We start from the raw sequence: 16,363 nt of genomic DNA, 5'->3' as shown, positions 1-16,363 counted from the left end.
AGGCCAGGCAGGAGAGGCATTTCTGGAAGAGTGGAAGGGAAATGGACCCTTTTATTCTTCCCCATCCCTGTTCTATAAAGAGATGGAGGGATCAGGTTTAGGATTGCATAGCAACCCTGAATATGAGCACTGATAGAGCAGGGAATCTGGGAAAGAGAATGGGTCTCATTTTTACTCTCCTTCTCATTATTCCTATATAATGCTAGAGGGAAGTGCAGGGAAGGAGTCCCAGTTGCCCCCATGGGCATAACCAGGTGGGTGCAGCTGCCCCCCTGCTAAATCAGGTAAGTAAATAAAAATACTTAACTAACTGACCAGTTGTGTTGCAGATAACTTTGTTCTGTCCCCCAAACATAAAGCCTACCCCCCAAATAAATCCTGGCTACTCCCATGGCTGCCCCCTTCCCACTCTCCAGAACCCTTGTTTTCTGCTATATAGCTATCAGTGGTCATATTCAGGGCTGGCAGCTAACCAGCCCAGAACCTGTATGTTTACTCTCATAGTACACATCCTTGCAACTTAACCCCCCCTTCCAGGATACTTGCCAGACAAGCTGCTAGGGCAGGGCTATCTTAAGCATATCCCCCGTTTCCCAGAGTTGTCGACCTTTTCCCAAGCCTCTGCCGGGATTGCTTTCCTCCCGCGGGGGTTTGGGAAGACAGCTGCATGTCCACCAGCCATATAGTTGGCGGGGCGCAGCTTCTATCCTAAGCCTCTGCAGGGATCGCTCTCCTGCCGCAGAGGCTTGGGAAGGAAGCTGCACGCCCGCCAGCCCACCCAATGGGAAAGACGGCTCTGTGCCAGGGGCTAGTTCCTCCTTTTTTTCTGAGCCAGTGTGGATTTTGATCCATCCTGGGAGGCTTTGGTGTGCTCCAGCAGATGTGCTGCTGAATCTTGCACCTTTTTTATGCTCCTGAAGTATGTTTGAATGGGGAAGTTGTTGGTCTTTCTTGCACAGAGAGGGTAAGAGCAACACTCTCACATATCCCTATGGGAGAGAAATGTAGTTCCCTTTCGAAGATAACATTTTCTGATTGAGATAAGTGTGTGAATTGTGTTAGGATATTTCCGTTCCACCTTAAAAGGGAGCAGGCTTTGTGAGTCAGAGTCTGCGTATTTCTTGTTTCCGCAGGATGTTTCTGTTGTGTCTTTCGTTTCTCTCTCTCTGTGTCTGGAGACACTGATGCAGGCAGTCATGTTTTTCTTTGTTCTGACCAACGCTGAATAAACTTGTAAATAATGCTCTCCTGCGTGCAACTTCTGCTGTGAATTATCTGCTGATAGAGTGTGCATGAGCTCTGGAATGTGGCAAGCTATTTCTAGAAACTCGTGTCGCTAATTGCTGATACTGTATCTACGGGAGATCGATGGATCGTCCAGCAGCTGGCTTGGGGGCCATGATGGACTTTGTCTCCCTGGCAGTATCCCAACATGTGCCCATTCAGATATATCTAGCCAAAGCCACCTCCAGAAGCATTTTGCTCGGGCCCAGATCTGTACATTTATTTGACAGCTTTGTATTACATGGCAAAAGTGACACATAATATATTTTTCTTTTTTCTTTTCCAGGATAACTTTCTATATAGTGTTTCTATTTTAAGTGGAATCCTTTGTACTACCTTGGCAGTGATCAAATTTATGTTGGGGAATGTGCTCACAAGCAGAGCATTGTTAACTGATGGTAAGTAGCAAGTATCACATTCCTCTATGTTTTGGCTACTTTTATATAAGATGAAAGATGAGTGAGATGAACATAAGGTATAATACAAAAACAACTACAGATATGAGCTACTAGTTAACATGCAGCTGACAGATTTGTTGAGTTTCTTACTATTAAATTAAACATTTGATTCGGACTGGATAATCACCAAATGCTGTAAGGACAGACCGCCCTCCTCTGCGCCAAGATTAATAGGAACCGTAGTTTACCCTACACAGAGCTATAATTCCCAGCACTTTTAACAATTTATTCTTTTTTGGGGGGGGGTGCTTGCTTTAAATGTATGTATGCAGCCTTAGCTTCCCTGATTTGCAGAGATTTTTATTTCAGGCATTTCTGGCAACTGTAAGCTATAGAAAAATGAAGACATTCCAAGTGACAAAACGATGGATGGAAGTAGCCCTTTAAATAAAGCATGGAGACCAGTAAATCCCAAGGAGTTAATAATAGTAATAATATTTGCAAGCAAGTCAGGAGAGCTTGAATGCATTAATAGTAGTCAGATGGAGTGTGTGTGTTGCAGGAAATGAGAGGCCCACAAAACATGGCCAGATCATAGGCTTCTTCTGATACTGGATGGTTTCGTCCATGCAGGCTGCTGTGTAGTGCATAAAAAGATGTCAAACAGCAGCAAGAATACTGTAATTATTTATCGGGGACAACCCGTTTGTCTTGCTCCAAATGAAAAATTCCACAGGAGTCAAGACAGCAGACATGTGGAAATTCAAGTAGGGAGCACAGACGAAGGCTACCTAGTGAAATCATCCTGTTTCCCACAGTGGTCCATCATGTGGGAAAAATGAGTGCAATAGGATTTTCAAGCAGGACATGAGTGCAATAGGTTTTTCCTGCTGTGTGGTACAGTGGTGCCTCGCAAGACGAAAAGAATCCGTTCTGGGAGTCTCTTCGTCTAGCGGTTTTTTTCGTCTTGCGAAGCAAGCCCATTGACGGGATTAGCGGATTAGCGCTATTAGCGGCTTTTAGCGGCTTTTAGCGGCTTTTAGTGGCTTTTAGCAGCTTATCAGCTTATCGGATAAGCAGATAAGCGGCTTAGCGACTTAGAAAAAGAGGGGGGAAAGGAAAAAAAAACCCCAGGAACTCGCAAGACATTTTCGTCTTGCGAAGCAAGCCCATAGCAGATTCGTTTTGCGAGGCACCTCCAAAACGGAAAACTCTTTCGTCTAGCGAGTTTTCCGTCTTGCGAGGCATTCGTCTTGCGGGGCACCACTGTATTCTGAGACATGGTGCCTCTCTGTGATCCTGAAAACAAAAGCTGGAAACAGATGCTTTGATACCAATTTCAATTTAATGCAATTACCGGTAAACATGGTTCAGATCTGTTGAAAAGTAACATATAAGCATTATTTTGTTAAAAAAATCTGTGTTACCTAAGCTCTGGTATTTATTGGAAAGGGTCTAGCCATGTGTACTGAGCTTTTATAGTCTCTAGGAATGATCACTGCATTGCACTTTGTGTGAGAAAGTGCCAAAAAGATCATTTGGAAGCTGCAGAATGCCACTGCTTTCCTACTGGTACATTTTGGGAGGTGAGACCATATTCACTCAGTATTGCAGCAGTTGTACTGGCTGCTGGTTAGCTTCCTAGTGTTGGTTCTTATGTTTTGAAGCTCTTAATTGCCTGGGGCCTATGTACCTTAAAGACCATTTCTCTTTCTTAGTATAAGCCCCTCTCCTCACAGTGAAACATTGGTTGTACTAGATGATTTGACTGTTGAAGAAGAATCACTACTGTTGGAGGAGCAAGCGGTGCTTGTGGTAGCAGAAAAAGCTGACTGCTTTCACATCATCACAGCTGTCAGAGCCATCAGCTGTGAGCAAACAATTGTGGCAATTCTTTTTTAAAAAAAGAAAATCCATGACTGCTGATGAGAGTGCTGAGATGCTTTAAAGTCTGAACTACTGAAACTAGGAGGCTAAAGTACTGGAGTGAGTGTGCAATGGTAATTAACTCAACACAAATGCCCTCTCTTTAGCCCAAAAAACAATTGTTTAATTTCCCCATCACTCCTAGTCTATAATCAAGGCCAGCTGCTGCATTTCAGTGATTTTTGCATGTCTGTGTCTCTCTCTCTGTGGTCCCCCAGGAATGGTCTGGCTTTCCCCCTTTCCTTTCAGGAAGAGCAGCAGCAAAAGCAGAGCATGGAGGCATCAAAGGTTTACCTGCTCTGGAGTTGTGCCAGCTGCTGCTCCTTTCCTGCCACTGTTGGGGGTCCCAAAAACAGATGTGCCTTCTTGGGAATTTATCCTCCTACCCAGAAGTTCAGTGTCAAGTCCAGCTGCTTAATCAATGAAAGCAATTTGGGGGGTGAAGGTGTGCTTGGTGTTACTGCTTCTGAATGAATTATACAAGGATTCCCCCCCCAAAAAAGTCAGTTTTTTTTGTTTAAAAGTAAGGCCATGTCTCTTTTTCTGCATGGCCCCCCAGGGGATTCACCCTGGGTCAGTGCAGCCATAGACTCCAAAGTTAGCCACCACTGTATTAAAGGACCCATTGAAGATGGGCCATTTTCAGTTGTATACAGTGGTACCTCAGGTTGCAGATGCTTCAGGTTACAAACTCCGCTAACCCAGAAATAGTACCTCGGGTTAAGAACTTTGCTTCAGGATGAGAACAGAAATCGTGTGGCGGCAGTGCAAGGCCCCATTAGCTAAAGTGGTACCTCAGGTTAAGAACAGTTTCAGGTTAAGAACAAACCTCCAGATCGAATTAAGTTCTTAACCCAAAGTACCATTGCATAACAGTTGTTTCAGCTGATGAATAAGCCAAATATTAAGGAGTTTTTGCCTGTCTGTGCAGACCCTTTTTCCAGTCGTTATTTAAACCAGGAAGTCTCTAACCATGGTTGGCAGTTGTGTTTAAATAACCTGGCTTGTTAAGAGCTGGTCACCATAGTTTCACCAGATGTCAGTTTCATCAAAACTGGGAATTAGAGACTTCTGGGTTTAATTGCAGCTCGCACAAAGCGGTTGTCTGTGTTGATAAAAAAGGCTCATTCATATCTCTGCTTATTAAACCAAGATAAGACCATCTGAATTGGCTCAGTGGTAAAACTGATGGAATGTTTTGTCCTACTTCTCTACCTGTTTAATAGGCCACGATTACCAGTGTTTTCAACTAGTCCTGCATTTTGCAAATAGCTGAGGAACTTCTCTTCCATTAATTACGTCGTTGTGATAATTGTGTTGCTGCTGATTTTATTGTTAGCTAAATTAGAGACTGAACTCTGTAATTAGCCTGGTGTCTGTGCATTCAAGCTATTTTAGTCAGGCAGCTAAGCACAGATTTCTCTCTTTGTATTTTTGGCTTTTGGTGGAATATAATCTTTGGGAGGGTGAGATTCCCACCCACAAGCAAGCAATACAGCAAGGGGGTGGAAGCAGCAGTTGCACAAAGTGAATTAGTATGTCTCTTTTGCCTGTTAGCACTTTTCTGATTCCTGTTAATTTGCTTCCTGCCGTGACAGCCTGTGGAAATGTAAGTTTCTTTTAGACAGCACAGAGTGGGGTGCAGAATTCAGCATTTTCTATCTAACAGGGATTTCTTTTTTTAAGTCTGCAGATGTCTCGTGTATTTAGTCTTAGTTAATTGTTTAAAAACATGCTAAGTGAGGAGGCATATATTATGCTTGCCAATGTTCTCAAGTTAACAGAGACAATATGGTATCTGGGAAGGCTCAAGATGGAACCTGGTCAGTAGGCAGAGACTTGTGGATAACAAGAGGTAACTGAACTATTTACCTTGGTAAATTGCTGCTGACCAGGGCCAGCCCACCCATGAGCCATGGTGAGGTAACTGCCTCAGGCAGCATGAACCACCAGGACAGCAGATTCCACCACCACTTGTTTCTGTTGTAAATCTTCCCTCACCCCTTTTTCCCTGGTGAGGGGGGCAGCAGCGGAGGAAACTGCTTGGGCGCCTAGGGTGCCGCGCTTTGGGGCCTTGGGAGTCTGCCTGCCTCCTCCCACTCAGCTGCCCTACAGCTGGGGTGGGGAGGCAGTGGGCGGACCATTTAGGCAGCGCAGAGCCTGCGTGCACCCAAGCCACAGCGTCTTTCCCAGGTGAGTGCCGCTCGGCATTTTGTCATCTCCCTCAGTGGTGACACCTGGGGCGTTGTGCACCCACCACACCCCCTTCCTCTGCCCCTGGAGGGGGAGTGCCATTTGGACGTCCGCCTTAGGTGCCCAAATGTTTTGGACAGACCTTGCTACTGACACATAAGGTGAACCCAGGAATAGTATTATGTACACTACCATTTATCCAAGTGGTGAAATCTTCTAGGGGAAGTGCTCATCCAGGTCTGGCTACCTTTGGAAAATAAATCATTGGTGATTTAATAGTTGGGTTTTTTTTGTAATATTCAAGTTATTTACAGATACACAAGCTGAGCATAGGTGGAGACAGAACATAACATTATTGAAATCACTGTTCCTACATCAGTTCTCCAAAAGCTCATTCTGCCTTCCTGAGTCGAACTGCAGTTTTCTTTGTTTCTGTCTATATCTTTCTATGGGCAAATGTGTGCATGTACATACTTGCTTAAGGTTATCCTTAGTTTGGAGATATGCTTCTTAACTCTATTTTCTTGGGGATTCTGGGCTATTTACCTGTAACTTTCCTAACAAAGGATGCGGCTGGCAGCTTGACTATTAAGGAACTTTAAGCAGTCATTCTGGCCTCATTAATCCTTTTCTCTCCAAATGCAAATTTCATTAGAATCTGAAAGTAATCAAATTACAAAGTTGGGGGGCTGGGATGGAGCGTAGGCAAGTCCCATTCTCCAAGCTTTCTTCTGTTTGTGATGATTCCCACAGTCTAAACTATATTCTTTGTAAACCGCTTCGTAAAGCGATATACCAATTCTGTTAAGTAAAATAAATATTATTTTGTTGTGCAGTATAATTAGTAGCCCCTTCGAAACATGGATAGAACAGCAACAGCACAACAGGCAAGGCAGTATTTTATGTTTCACCAGCACTAGTCAGGACTGCAATTTCTCAAAGACTTCTCGCTGCACAGGAGAGACATCTCGTGGCCAGCCAGATAGGTACCTAGCATCCCTAGGTGTTAGTATGGTAAACAAGGGAAGGCTGATTGCCATTAGGCTGAGTTGAAGTAGGGTGCTTTTGCTGTTTTTATTGCCCTTTTAAGTATTTTTCATTCCAGTGATTTCCCCCCAAAGAGATCTTCGGTGGCCCATCCCCAGCAAGAGATTGGGTGCTCATGAAATAAGGCAACCCCCCTCCCAGCACACATTTGGCACCTTAATGCATATGATTAGGTGGTGATGGCAAAGTGCATCAGTGCCTCGGGGCATGCCCAGAACAGAAAAGCAATGAATGGCAGCGTAGGAGTAACTTGAGTGTACAATCAAAAAGCCCTCCAGAGTCATTCCAGCAACCTCCATCTTCTCCTGCGAGTGGCAAGCAGTGGAACAGCAATGTGAGGAGATTTCACCCCTCCCATATCCAAGAATCTGCTGATGTTCTCTGCTGATTCTTCAGAGAGGAGGGGCGGTTTCTGCTCTCTACTTATTCCGCTCCAGCCTCACATCAAAGTGTCGGGCAGAGAGAGAGACTGAGTGTTAGAGATCGTGTGTATAGATAAGGTTGCTGCTAAGAGCAGCTGCAGACGCTCAGTGCAGTTCAGCTTTTTGTTTAGACCTCATTTCGCTCTGTATATAGTTGTAGATAGAATAAAGAAGATATTCTACAGAGCTGCTTTCCGAGTCATTTATGCTCTGCTATACTCTGCAGTACTCTGCTGTGCGATGACTTCTTCTTGTTGGAGTGAATCCGGTGCTCACAACTCTAAGCTGTGAGTCCACAGCACTTTGACCTGTTCCTGTGCAGAAGGTGGTCTCTGGAAGTGCTACCCCAGCTTGCCTGGCCCAGTCGGGGCTGAAGTGTGTGAGTCCAGTTGGTGGCACTGGCTCAATGGCGACGCTGACACAATGAATAGCCATGACTGGGGGGAAACAAACAGGAATGTGTGAAAACTAACATGTTGAATACACACATAGCAGTCTGATCTGAAATGCCTATTGGCCGGCATCTGGAAGCACCCAAAGACAGCATTCTGCTTGGACCAGCACCCTAAGAGGCAGCAGAGATGGGAGGAATCTAACTACGAATAGGGTGTGAAGATGGCAGATGCTGGATAGACATGCATAGAGTGAAACTGCATTACAGAGAGAAGTTAGAATGCCTGGTTCGCATTGCTGTAAAATGGTGTGGGTACCTGAGTGAGAACTACCGGTAGGAAGAAATGGAGTAGTGCAAGTATTAACTGTTCAGAGGTGGGATGCGTGGTGGAACTTCCAAGGCAAAAACCATCCTTAGCACTTGGATGCAGAGGATTACTTGAGCTGCTGCTTATGAATTCCTAAAGCCTCAGACACTCTGGCTCTTTCACCATATATAGAGAGACCTCTAGGGAAAAGGCAATGAAGGGTGGTTGAGAGTTAGCCAAGCTTTTGTAGGTTTCCTTAAAACCTACAGAACAAGCTCTGAGATGAAGGCAGATGCATGTTCTCTGCACTTATCCTAGATCCCTAACTATCATAATGTAAACATAAGCAAAGTCTGATAAAAACACACCTTGCAGTATCAAAGTGGTCAGTATTTTCATGTGAGACACATGATCAGAGTGACATCTTGTGGCCAGTACCTGGAAAAGCTTAAATTTCTTAGTGGGTTTATTTTATGTGAGTTGACAATGGTACGCATGTAACTCATTAAACTCATGAGCAAACTCTTTGGTTATTGGACAAGTCTAAATTTATACTTTTTATTTCAGGTTTCAACTCTCTGGTAGGAGGAATAATGGGATTCTCCATACTTATAAGTGCGGAGGTTTTTAAACACAATGCTGCTGTTTGGTACCTGGATGGAAGTATAGGTGTTCTAATTGGACTGACAATATTTGCCTATGGAGCGAAGTAAGTGAAGTTGTTCCTTTTTTCACCTTATTCTTTGTGTTTGCATGCTTAAGAGATACTGTGATGATCTGTTTCTTGTATATGATGCTTGAGGCATGGGGTAGCAACCTCAACACCATTTCCTGAGATGTTGCACTTACTTTGCTGTGGTGTATCGTCATTATTTGCCATTGCCCTTACTACCTTATTACTACAAAGTTTCATTGCTTAAATATCAATGTATTGGGTGACTTACAATTGCATGCCTTGCTTAGAACACCTTTTAGAATCCACCTTATCAAAATCTACTTTGCAGTGGTTGAGCTTTGGATACAATACAAAGATATATTCTCAAAAATCTTCCGAGCACCATTGTCCATGATTTTCTGCTTACAACTTGTGACTTTTGTCCTTCATCAACATGTGCTTTCATTTCCAGACTACTTGTGGACATGGTTCCTCGTGTACGGCAAACACGTCATTATGAAATGTTTGAATAAAGACAGAGCACCATGGACTGAATAAAATTTTGCAAAATGTGATAACGTACTACATCCTGGCAAACGGTGCCAATTATATTTACAAGATTGCACTTTGTTTCTCATGGTATATTTTCTTTTTACATTATCTTTCCAAGAAAAGGTCAATCTGTACAATTAGGCAAATATGTACACCGCTTAGATCTTGGCAAAAGTAGCAACAAGCAGCCGTTTTCTTTTGTGTGTGCTATTTAAAATCCTGCAAATGGTAACTGAGATGAGCAAAGTGCACAGTTCTAATCAAGCCGCCATGTTTTGTCTTCTGGAATATTAAGAGTTCTTCAACACAACAGATGCCTGTATAAAGGAGCCAAACCCGAGAGGGCGCAGCCACAGTAGTCTTTTACCATGGCACCTTAAGGACTAACAGGTTTATTGTGGCATGAGCTTCTATAGACAAGAGACTACTACTGCATCTAATATAGACAAGAGATGGTCTTTAGTTACGTTGCCACCAGCGTTCCAGAATGTGCCAGCAAGTGAGACATTCCCTATGTCTTCTGCACAGAACTCAGTGGTATTGTACTTAGCTTATGGGGGCCAACAGACACTACTTGATGCATGGAATTAATCCCCACCCCACCAGCCTCAAATCAACCCCCTTTCCCAAACTGTTCCATTTTTAAATTCAAAGAATCTAATGTGAATTTCATAATATTTTCTAAAATTCTCTGCACTGCATAAATATGAAGCAACACATTATGAAATATATTAAGCTGCACAGACAAAATAAGCACAAGGTGTCAATGTACAGGCAAAAGCCAAAAAAGCAAGAGGGTAGTTTTTGATTATATGTCTATGGCTGTATTATGCACTTATGTAGCGGTATATATGGGTAAATACATGGGTGTCCTGTTGTCTGGTAAAAGTGATGGTTTCAAGGTGGTAGTAAGATAGCCTTTCTACTGTTAGTTAGGCTATTCTGTAGGTGTTCCATGTTCCCACCCACCATCTTATGTAATTTAATATCTGGATTACAAGTTATGACTCCCATCATGTAAATCAATAAAGCTGTTACCTATTTTATACAGTACCTGTAATTAACCTTGAAAAAAGCTCTCTAGATAATACATTAACAATACAATCTATGTACTTATTTAAAGTTAAGTCCTGCTGGCTTCAGTGGTGCTTACTAACTTGTAAGTGTGTTCAAGATTGCTTCCTCAATAGAACAAGTCGTCTTGTAGAAAAGCCCTCTGAAATGTTGCTGCCATTTTTTCAGCTATGAAGCCCTTTCTACATGAGTTTAACATTTGGTGAGTATGCAGAAATTATCAAAACATAACTTCGTACCTCTTACTGTTTTGATACTGCATTTTGCAAAGGTAGAAATGAGATGTTTACCCAAGCAGCTGCTTCCACAGAAGTACCTATGAGGAATAAAAGCTTACATATATAGTAGTCACATATTGAGTAGGCAACACAGCAGCTCCTCTACCCTTCTTTTATATGTTTTTTATTACACCTGCTATATAGTAAATCTGCACAGAACTCAAAATGTGAGACTGATGGTAGTAGGTGTAGGCATTAAACATTTTTATTAAAAAAAAGTTTATCTGCAGTTAAAAAACACTGAAGTGCAATTGCCTGAAACTGCTTGTTGAAGGGTGTCTGACAGTGTTAACAATGAAGTTCATTCTCTACGTGACACCTTACCACCTTAGAAATGAGGATTCTCGTAAGAAATCTGGTCTATAATCTCCTCCAGAGAAACCCTGTTAAACACATTTGGCATCTAGTCCACTACAGCAACATATGGGGGTCAGTTGGTAGAAATGATGCAAATATTTTCTCCCACTCTAGGAGGGATCTGTTACAAAAAAGAGTCGTGGATTCCAAGCAATGAATTGGCCAGCTAGCTTTCTCTGCATAGAGGACTTTTCTTCCAGGTATTCCTTCTTCTCACAGAACAAAAGCTTAGGATCCCAGCTGTGTATGTGTGTTCGGCATGGTTAAATAAAGATCCCTTGGTGTACCCAGCATGGATTGCCAATATGGTACCAGTGGGCATACATGTGCCAATAGAGGTATTCCCAAAAGGCCACAGCATCTCCTCTCCCAGCCTTGAAAGAAGCATTGAATGTATAGCAAACGGAATAGTCGCACCATACATTTGGTTAAAGCCCATAAGCAAATTTACCAATAGGCCCCAAGAGCTTGGTACAAAATGTACCAAGAGCTGGCAGCCCCCATGGTGTATAGATTATTTGGTATTGCAACTGATATTCATACTTGGGCACATATTTACGGCTTCTACTGTTTTTCTGACACCTTTGTTTCAGGCATACAGAGCTTGTGCTGTGAAACCATCAACCAGGCCTCACACCCATATGTGTAAGGCTGATTTCATGAATTTTATAGCAGGAGAATATCAGTTGCATTGGCAAGATTGTCTATTATGCAATGTAACTATCCCTCTCTTTTAAAAAAACCAAAAGCAGAAAAATGAAAGCAGAGAGGTTCAATTCTTGGAAGAGGGAAAAATGTGCTTTTGCCTTCCTCTGTTTTAATAACTATCAGAGCCATTTATAAGAAAATTCTGATCTTAATTTTATTTTTTAGCACAGTGTGGTTGGATGGAAGAAAGGGTGAACACAACGCAGTCACACAAGAAAAAGTTTATTGAAAAATAAAATTTTCCCTAGTTTGCCCTACAACAGTTGGTGGGGGTGGGGGGTGGGGGAAGGAAGCATTGTCAGCCATGAGAATACAGACATATTTACACCTTGGTTTTAAGTTTCCCATGTTGTTAATCTTCTAATTTTACAGTTACTTGCTGTGAAGCAACCTGCTTAAACAAAATATAACGGAACACAATTTAAGAAATAAAACCCCCGCACAAAATTTCAAGCATGTATTGTTTTAAAAAACATAATCAGTGCTTGTGAAACAGATTAAAATCCTTATTAAAACCTTAACCTACTACTCCGCTGAACAATACTCAGAACTGGGAAGCTAACACTTTACTTCTCATTACAAACAATATTTTGACTTTCAATGTTATATTTATAGAGATAGTCAGTGACTTGCTATTCTCTGTTGCACACTTCTGGAAAAAACCCACTACTTACTTTTTTTTAGGGTTTCTCTTACTAGCCAAATGTTAATGTTGTGATCTTGACCCCTGGCTGTGGACTGCTTAGCTTATTTTAGTGAAACAGGAGAGTGGTGAATATATGCACAACTCACTGCTTTCTGTTCTAAAAAATAGGACAAGTCTAAGTTGGGAGGTAAGCTTTGTTTTGTCGGACAAAAACAATGCCATTTGCTTAGAACCCGGGTTTCAGTAAACTATGTAAGCCTTCTGCATGGTTTGCCAGTACCTCTCAGTGGGGCGGGTGTCACCGATGCATTATGTAGGTGAAAGAATTTACATACACCTGGCAAACAGTCCTTGGAACTGGTAGGTTTCTTTCCTTTGAAAAGTCATATTGTAAACTATTTGCCCTGTGGCATTGGGTTCAAGGAAAAGTTTAATTAGAACTAGCAATTCAAAGTGTCCCATAAACACCTACTGCTATATACAGCATATGGCCAATTCTAATATAAGAAGTCACTTTCATAATTGTAGTAGTAGGGGGGGTCACTTGATACAAACACACTCCAAATGTTGGATTATTAAGCAAATCTGGTACCTTCATGTACACATCAATACAAAGGAAATTAATTCATTTATATAAATATAAAATGACAGGGCATAGTTAAGTAGCATCATTCAGTGTCCTGAATATATAGTACTCAATAAGATATAATACTAAGGTACATCCATCTTGTATATGCTATTTCTATAGCATAACACATATATATACACACACTTTAACATTTGCAATATATTGACTGACCTTCCTACCTGCTCTGTTATATAGTCAATTTATGCACAATATGTTCAGTCTTTACTATGGGAATTTTACATCCAGAAGAGATTTAGAAAATTTTAGAATAAGAAGCAGCAAAGCATGAGCAAAGCATTAGACTCATTATAAGAAGCTTAAGGTACTGGAAATCAAATCCAGGAGACTGGGGTAAATAGAAAGAAGCACAGATAAGAGAGAGAGATCAATACTGGCCATTAGAACCCAATTGTTTACAGCAGATGGAATGTGGAAGTTGCTGCAAGTGTGACTTTTATGTCTGAAGTTTGCCTGTTGCATTAGTTTTCCATATGCAACTGTGAGAACAGGATGCTGGACTAGATGGGCCATTGGCCTGATCCAGCAGGCTCTTATTTTATATGCTAGTCATGTATGCTGTGTGGTCTGATTCCTCATTTACATTCACTCCACAATAGCTGCTACCTATCCTAGTAAAACAAAGGACAACAGAGAATGCTCAATTGAAACTAGACAGTAATTTTAGTTGCTTTAAATTTAATCTGACTGCTTAACTGTGGTCGTTAAAATATCAGCACTTAGGCATAGTGAGAGTAGTTTGGGCATTGTATACATGCCTGTTTACTTTGTCTCCAGTACACTCCTGGTTTGGGAAGTGGTGTGCACATGATGTTTAGCTGCAATTCATATCTGCCCTGTTGTTTCATATAAAATGCTGCATTCTGATGTGCTTTTCCCTAAACCAGCTTTGCTCCAAAGTGAGAAAAAGAAAGCCCTAGCTGCACTGTAAGCCATGAACAGGAATTTTTTTTGTCCCAGCCAGAACTCAGTTCTGGCACCTCTCAGGTGGGTGCCATTGCCATACGAGAACCAGGGAGGTGTTCAGGGTGAGTTCCAGCATCTTTTTTTCTATAAAAATAGTGCTAGCCATGAGCAAAGCTTATTAAATAGCCACTCTCTTGCTTTCCAGGTGCTGCTAGACTCCCAAATCCTATCAGCACTGACTGGCGACAGCAGTGGTCAGGTATAATGGGACTGCAGTAAAAGCTGGAGGACCACCACGTCCACAGCACTGCCTTAAGGCAATTTCTAGTTCAAGCACCTGAGTGACTATTTACTAAGTTTTCAGCAGAACAAGCCTAATTATTCTTGCAACATTATAAGCAGGAGGTTGTAATTTCAGTTATTTTGAATTAGTCTAGTTTCATGTGGAAGGAAGGTTAACGTGATACAAATTGGCATGAGTTGGAAGGATGCACCTGTTCCTGAATTTCCTTGCAAGGTTGTTCTGGTGGAAGAGAATGCAGAAAAGACCTTGAAAATGTCTCTTTCTGTGTACCTATGCTATTTTAATGTGATGGCACCGATAATTTAAGTTCGAATGGTACTTTATTAACTCTAAAGTTATTGATAAAAAAAAATTAAGCAAAAAGACCATCTATAAAAATGGTGTATAGGGGTTCCTTTAGCAAAGCAGAAACCACACCAATCATTTAAAGCTGCTGAGAACCAATCAAAGTAAAATAATAGCTATAGCATCTTTGTATAACATATGGTTTCATATTAGGTGTATTCAAAGAGCACCTAATCATGCTGTTAACAGCAAAACACCCAGTTTTTGTTTTTTTTAAAAAAGGAAAAGCCATTTGATAGATTAAGATGGATTGTTGGAAGATGCCTCCCTTGAATAAGACTTTTTTTAAAAAAGATTCTTATTGTGGATGAAATACAAGATTTTTATCAAAGGGTGCAAGGGACCAGCTATTACTAAGTACATTAATGGGCTATGGACAACTCTGCATGTTGATACTTAATTTTTTTTAAAAAAAACAAACTTGCATGACAATTGCAATTGCTTGTTGCATTTGACAACAGCCATCTAGAGCACCGCATATAATCAAAGCCAGAGGACGTACTGCATAACCAGCTTAAAACACCTATAAATGCCTTCTCAACAATAACTCTCTTCACTTGTTGCACTAAATAAACAGGAGTTACCTAGAATATGAATGGCCTCTACTTTGCCCAAAAGGCTGAAAGCAATCATCTAGTATTGTATGAAACCTATTGAGAATTATAATCTTCAGGCATAACCCATCACAATTGCTAGTACTAACATCCATTGTGAATGCACAGTGATTTTGTAGCAGTCACGACACCCTTTTCAATTCAGAACCTGTATGAAGGCTATTCTTTCTTTAGAAAGCTCACTGTCAAAAATACAAAAACAAAGGCACTAATTACCGGGGGGGGGGGCACTACGTTATGTAGTTAATTCAATTGTGTGCCTCAGAACTTTTGCAACAAAAGTTATGGGGGGGGGGGAACGTAGTGAACGGTCCCTGAATTGCTCCCAAGTACTTTTTTTTAAACTAAGCAGCCTGTCAGACAAGCCGTGGGCATCGTACCATCAAGGTATAAAATGCTGAATGATTAATTACAATGCTAAATACATTTTTATCCCCAGTTACAAATGGAAGTTTCCATAAACTTTTCAGAGAAATTGACTTAGGGCCTACTTACACACTCTAAAAATTCTCCATATTGGACAGCTATATAACCAGAGCCACACTGACAAAATAACATGTGAGTGTTCAGTCATGTTGGTAGGCAAGGGAAGCCCAGTGCTACTCAGATTACAAGTGTCACCACTTTTAAATTTATCCTGTAGTATATCTGACTATTTTTAAGGAAGTGCATAGGTAGACCCATACAACACCAGTCTTTGTGCACTTGCTTGCTTGAGGAGGTTAGGCTGCTCCTTGTGACTTGGTGTTAGGCTTCCGATAATCCTTATTCTACAAGAGTGGTGCGAACGTTAGAAGCACATAGCATGCCATGGTAGCTGTGTGAACTTGAGCTAGGGGACATGCACCCTCTGATGCTATAGGAATGAGCAATTACACCTCCTTTGAAGAAAAAGAGGAGGGGACTTTTCTCTCTAAACAACTTCTTGAGTGCTCATGTGGTCAACCTTACATACTACTAAATGTGAATAACTTAATTGGAGCGCCTTCATACCTGCGAAGGTTTGTGCTAAGAACTTCAAGAAAATAACCTATTTCTTCAAAAGATCATGCCAGTGAAGTACTAGTAATTTATAGAAGAACATACTGAACTGCATTCTTTTGAGAGAGAGAAAAATCATGTACATACCAATTTACATTTCTAGTTCTTTGATATTGGACGTCAGCAATTTCCTGTCACTTGGAACATGAAAAGTACACTACCAAACCATTTAAGACCAGGCAGATGGGCATTAGCTAACTATATTCTCTCCTCCCTCCTTTACTAAGATTTAGCATGGATAATGCATCATATATAAGCGCATTGTG

The 16,363-nt window shown here is 41.4% G+C and overlaps 1 protein-coding gene and 1 long non-coding RNA gene across 3 annotated transcripts in view; one reads left to right on the top strand and one right to left on the bottom strand.

The window, feature by feature from the left end:
• Positions 1 to 10,224, top strand: part of TMEM163 (transmembrane protein 163) — a 70,878-nt gene extending 60,654 nt beyond the window's left edge. For both annotated transcript variants that reach the window (XM_081008952.1, XM_081008953.1), the window contains exons 6-8: positions 1,571 to 1,682; positions 8,539 to 8,680; positions 9,099 to 10,224. In XM_081008952.1, the coding sequence (XP_080865078.1) occupies positions 1,571 to 1,682; positions 8,539 to 8,680; positions 9,099 to 9,159 (315 nt within the window). In that variant the 3' untranslated portion in view covers positions 9,160 to 10,224. The remainder of the gene's footprint in view (positions 1 to 1,570; positions 1,683 to 8,538; positions 8,681 to 9,098) is intronic.
• Positions 10,225 to 11,801: 1,577 nt separating this feature from the next.
• On the bottom strand, positions 11,802 to 15,638 carry LOC308479247. The gene is made up of 2 exons (XR_013987574.1): positions 14,966 to 15,638; positions 11,802 to 14,789 (listed from the first exon to the last, which is right to left on the bottom strand). It is a non-coding gene; the product is annotated as an uncharacterized lncRNA (long non-coding RNA).
• Between the last annotated feature and the right edge of the window lie 725 nt (positions 15,639 to 16,363).

The sequence above is a fragment of the Podarcis pityusensis genome (genome assembly GCF_964106645.2).
Source record: "Podarcis pityusensis genome assembly, chromosome: 1".
In the NCBI taxonomy this organism is placed as follows: Eukaryota; Metazoa; Chordata; class Lepidosauria; order Squamata; family Lacertidae; genus Podarcis; species Podarcis pityusensis.
This window is presented reverse-complemented; position numbering and strand designations above follow the sequence as displayed.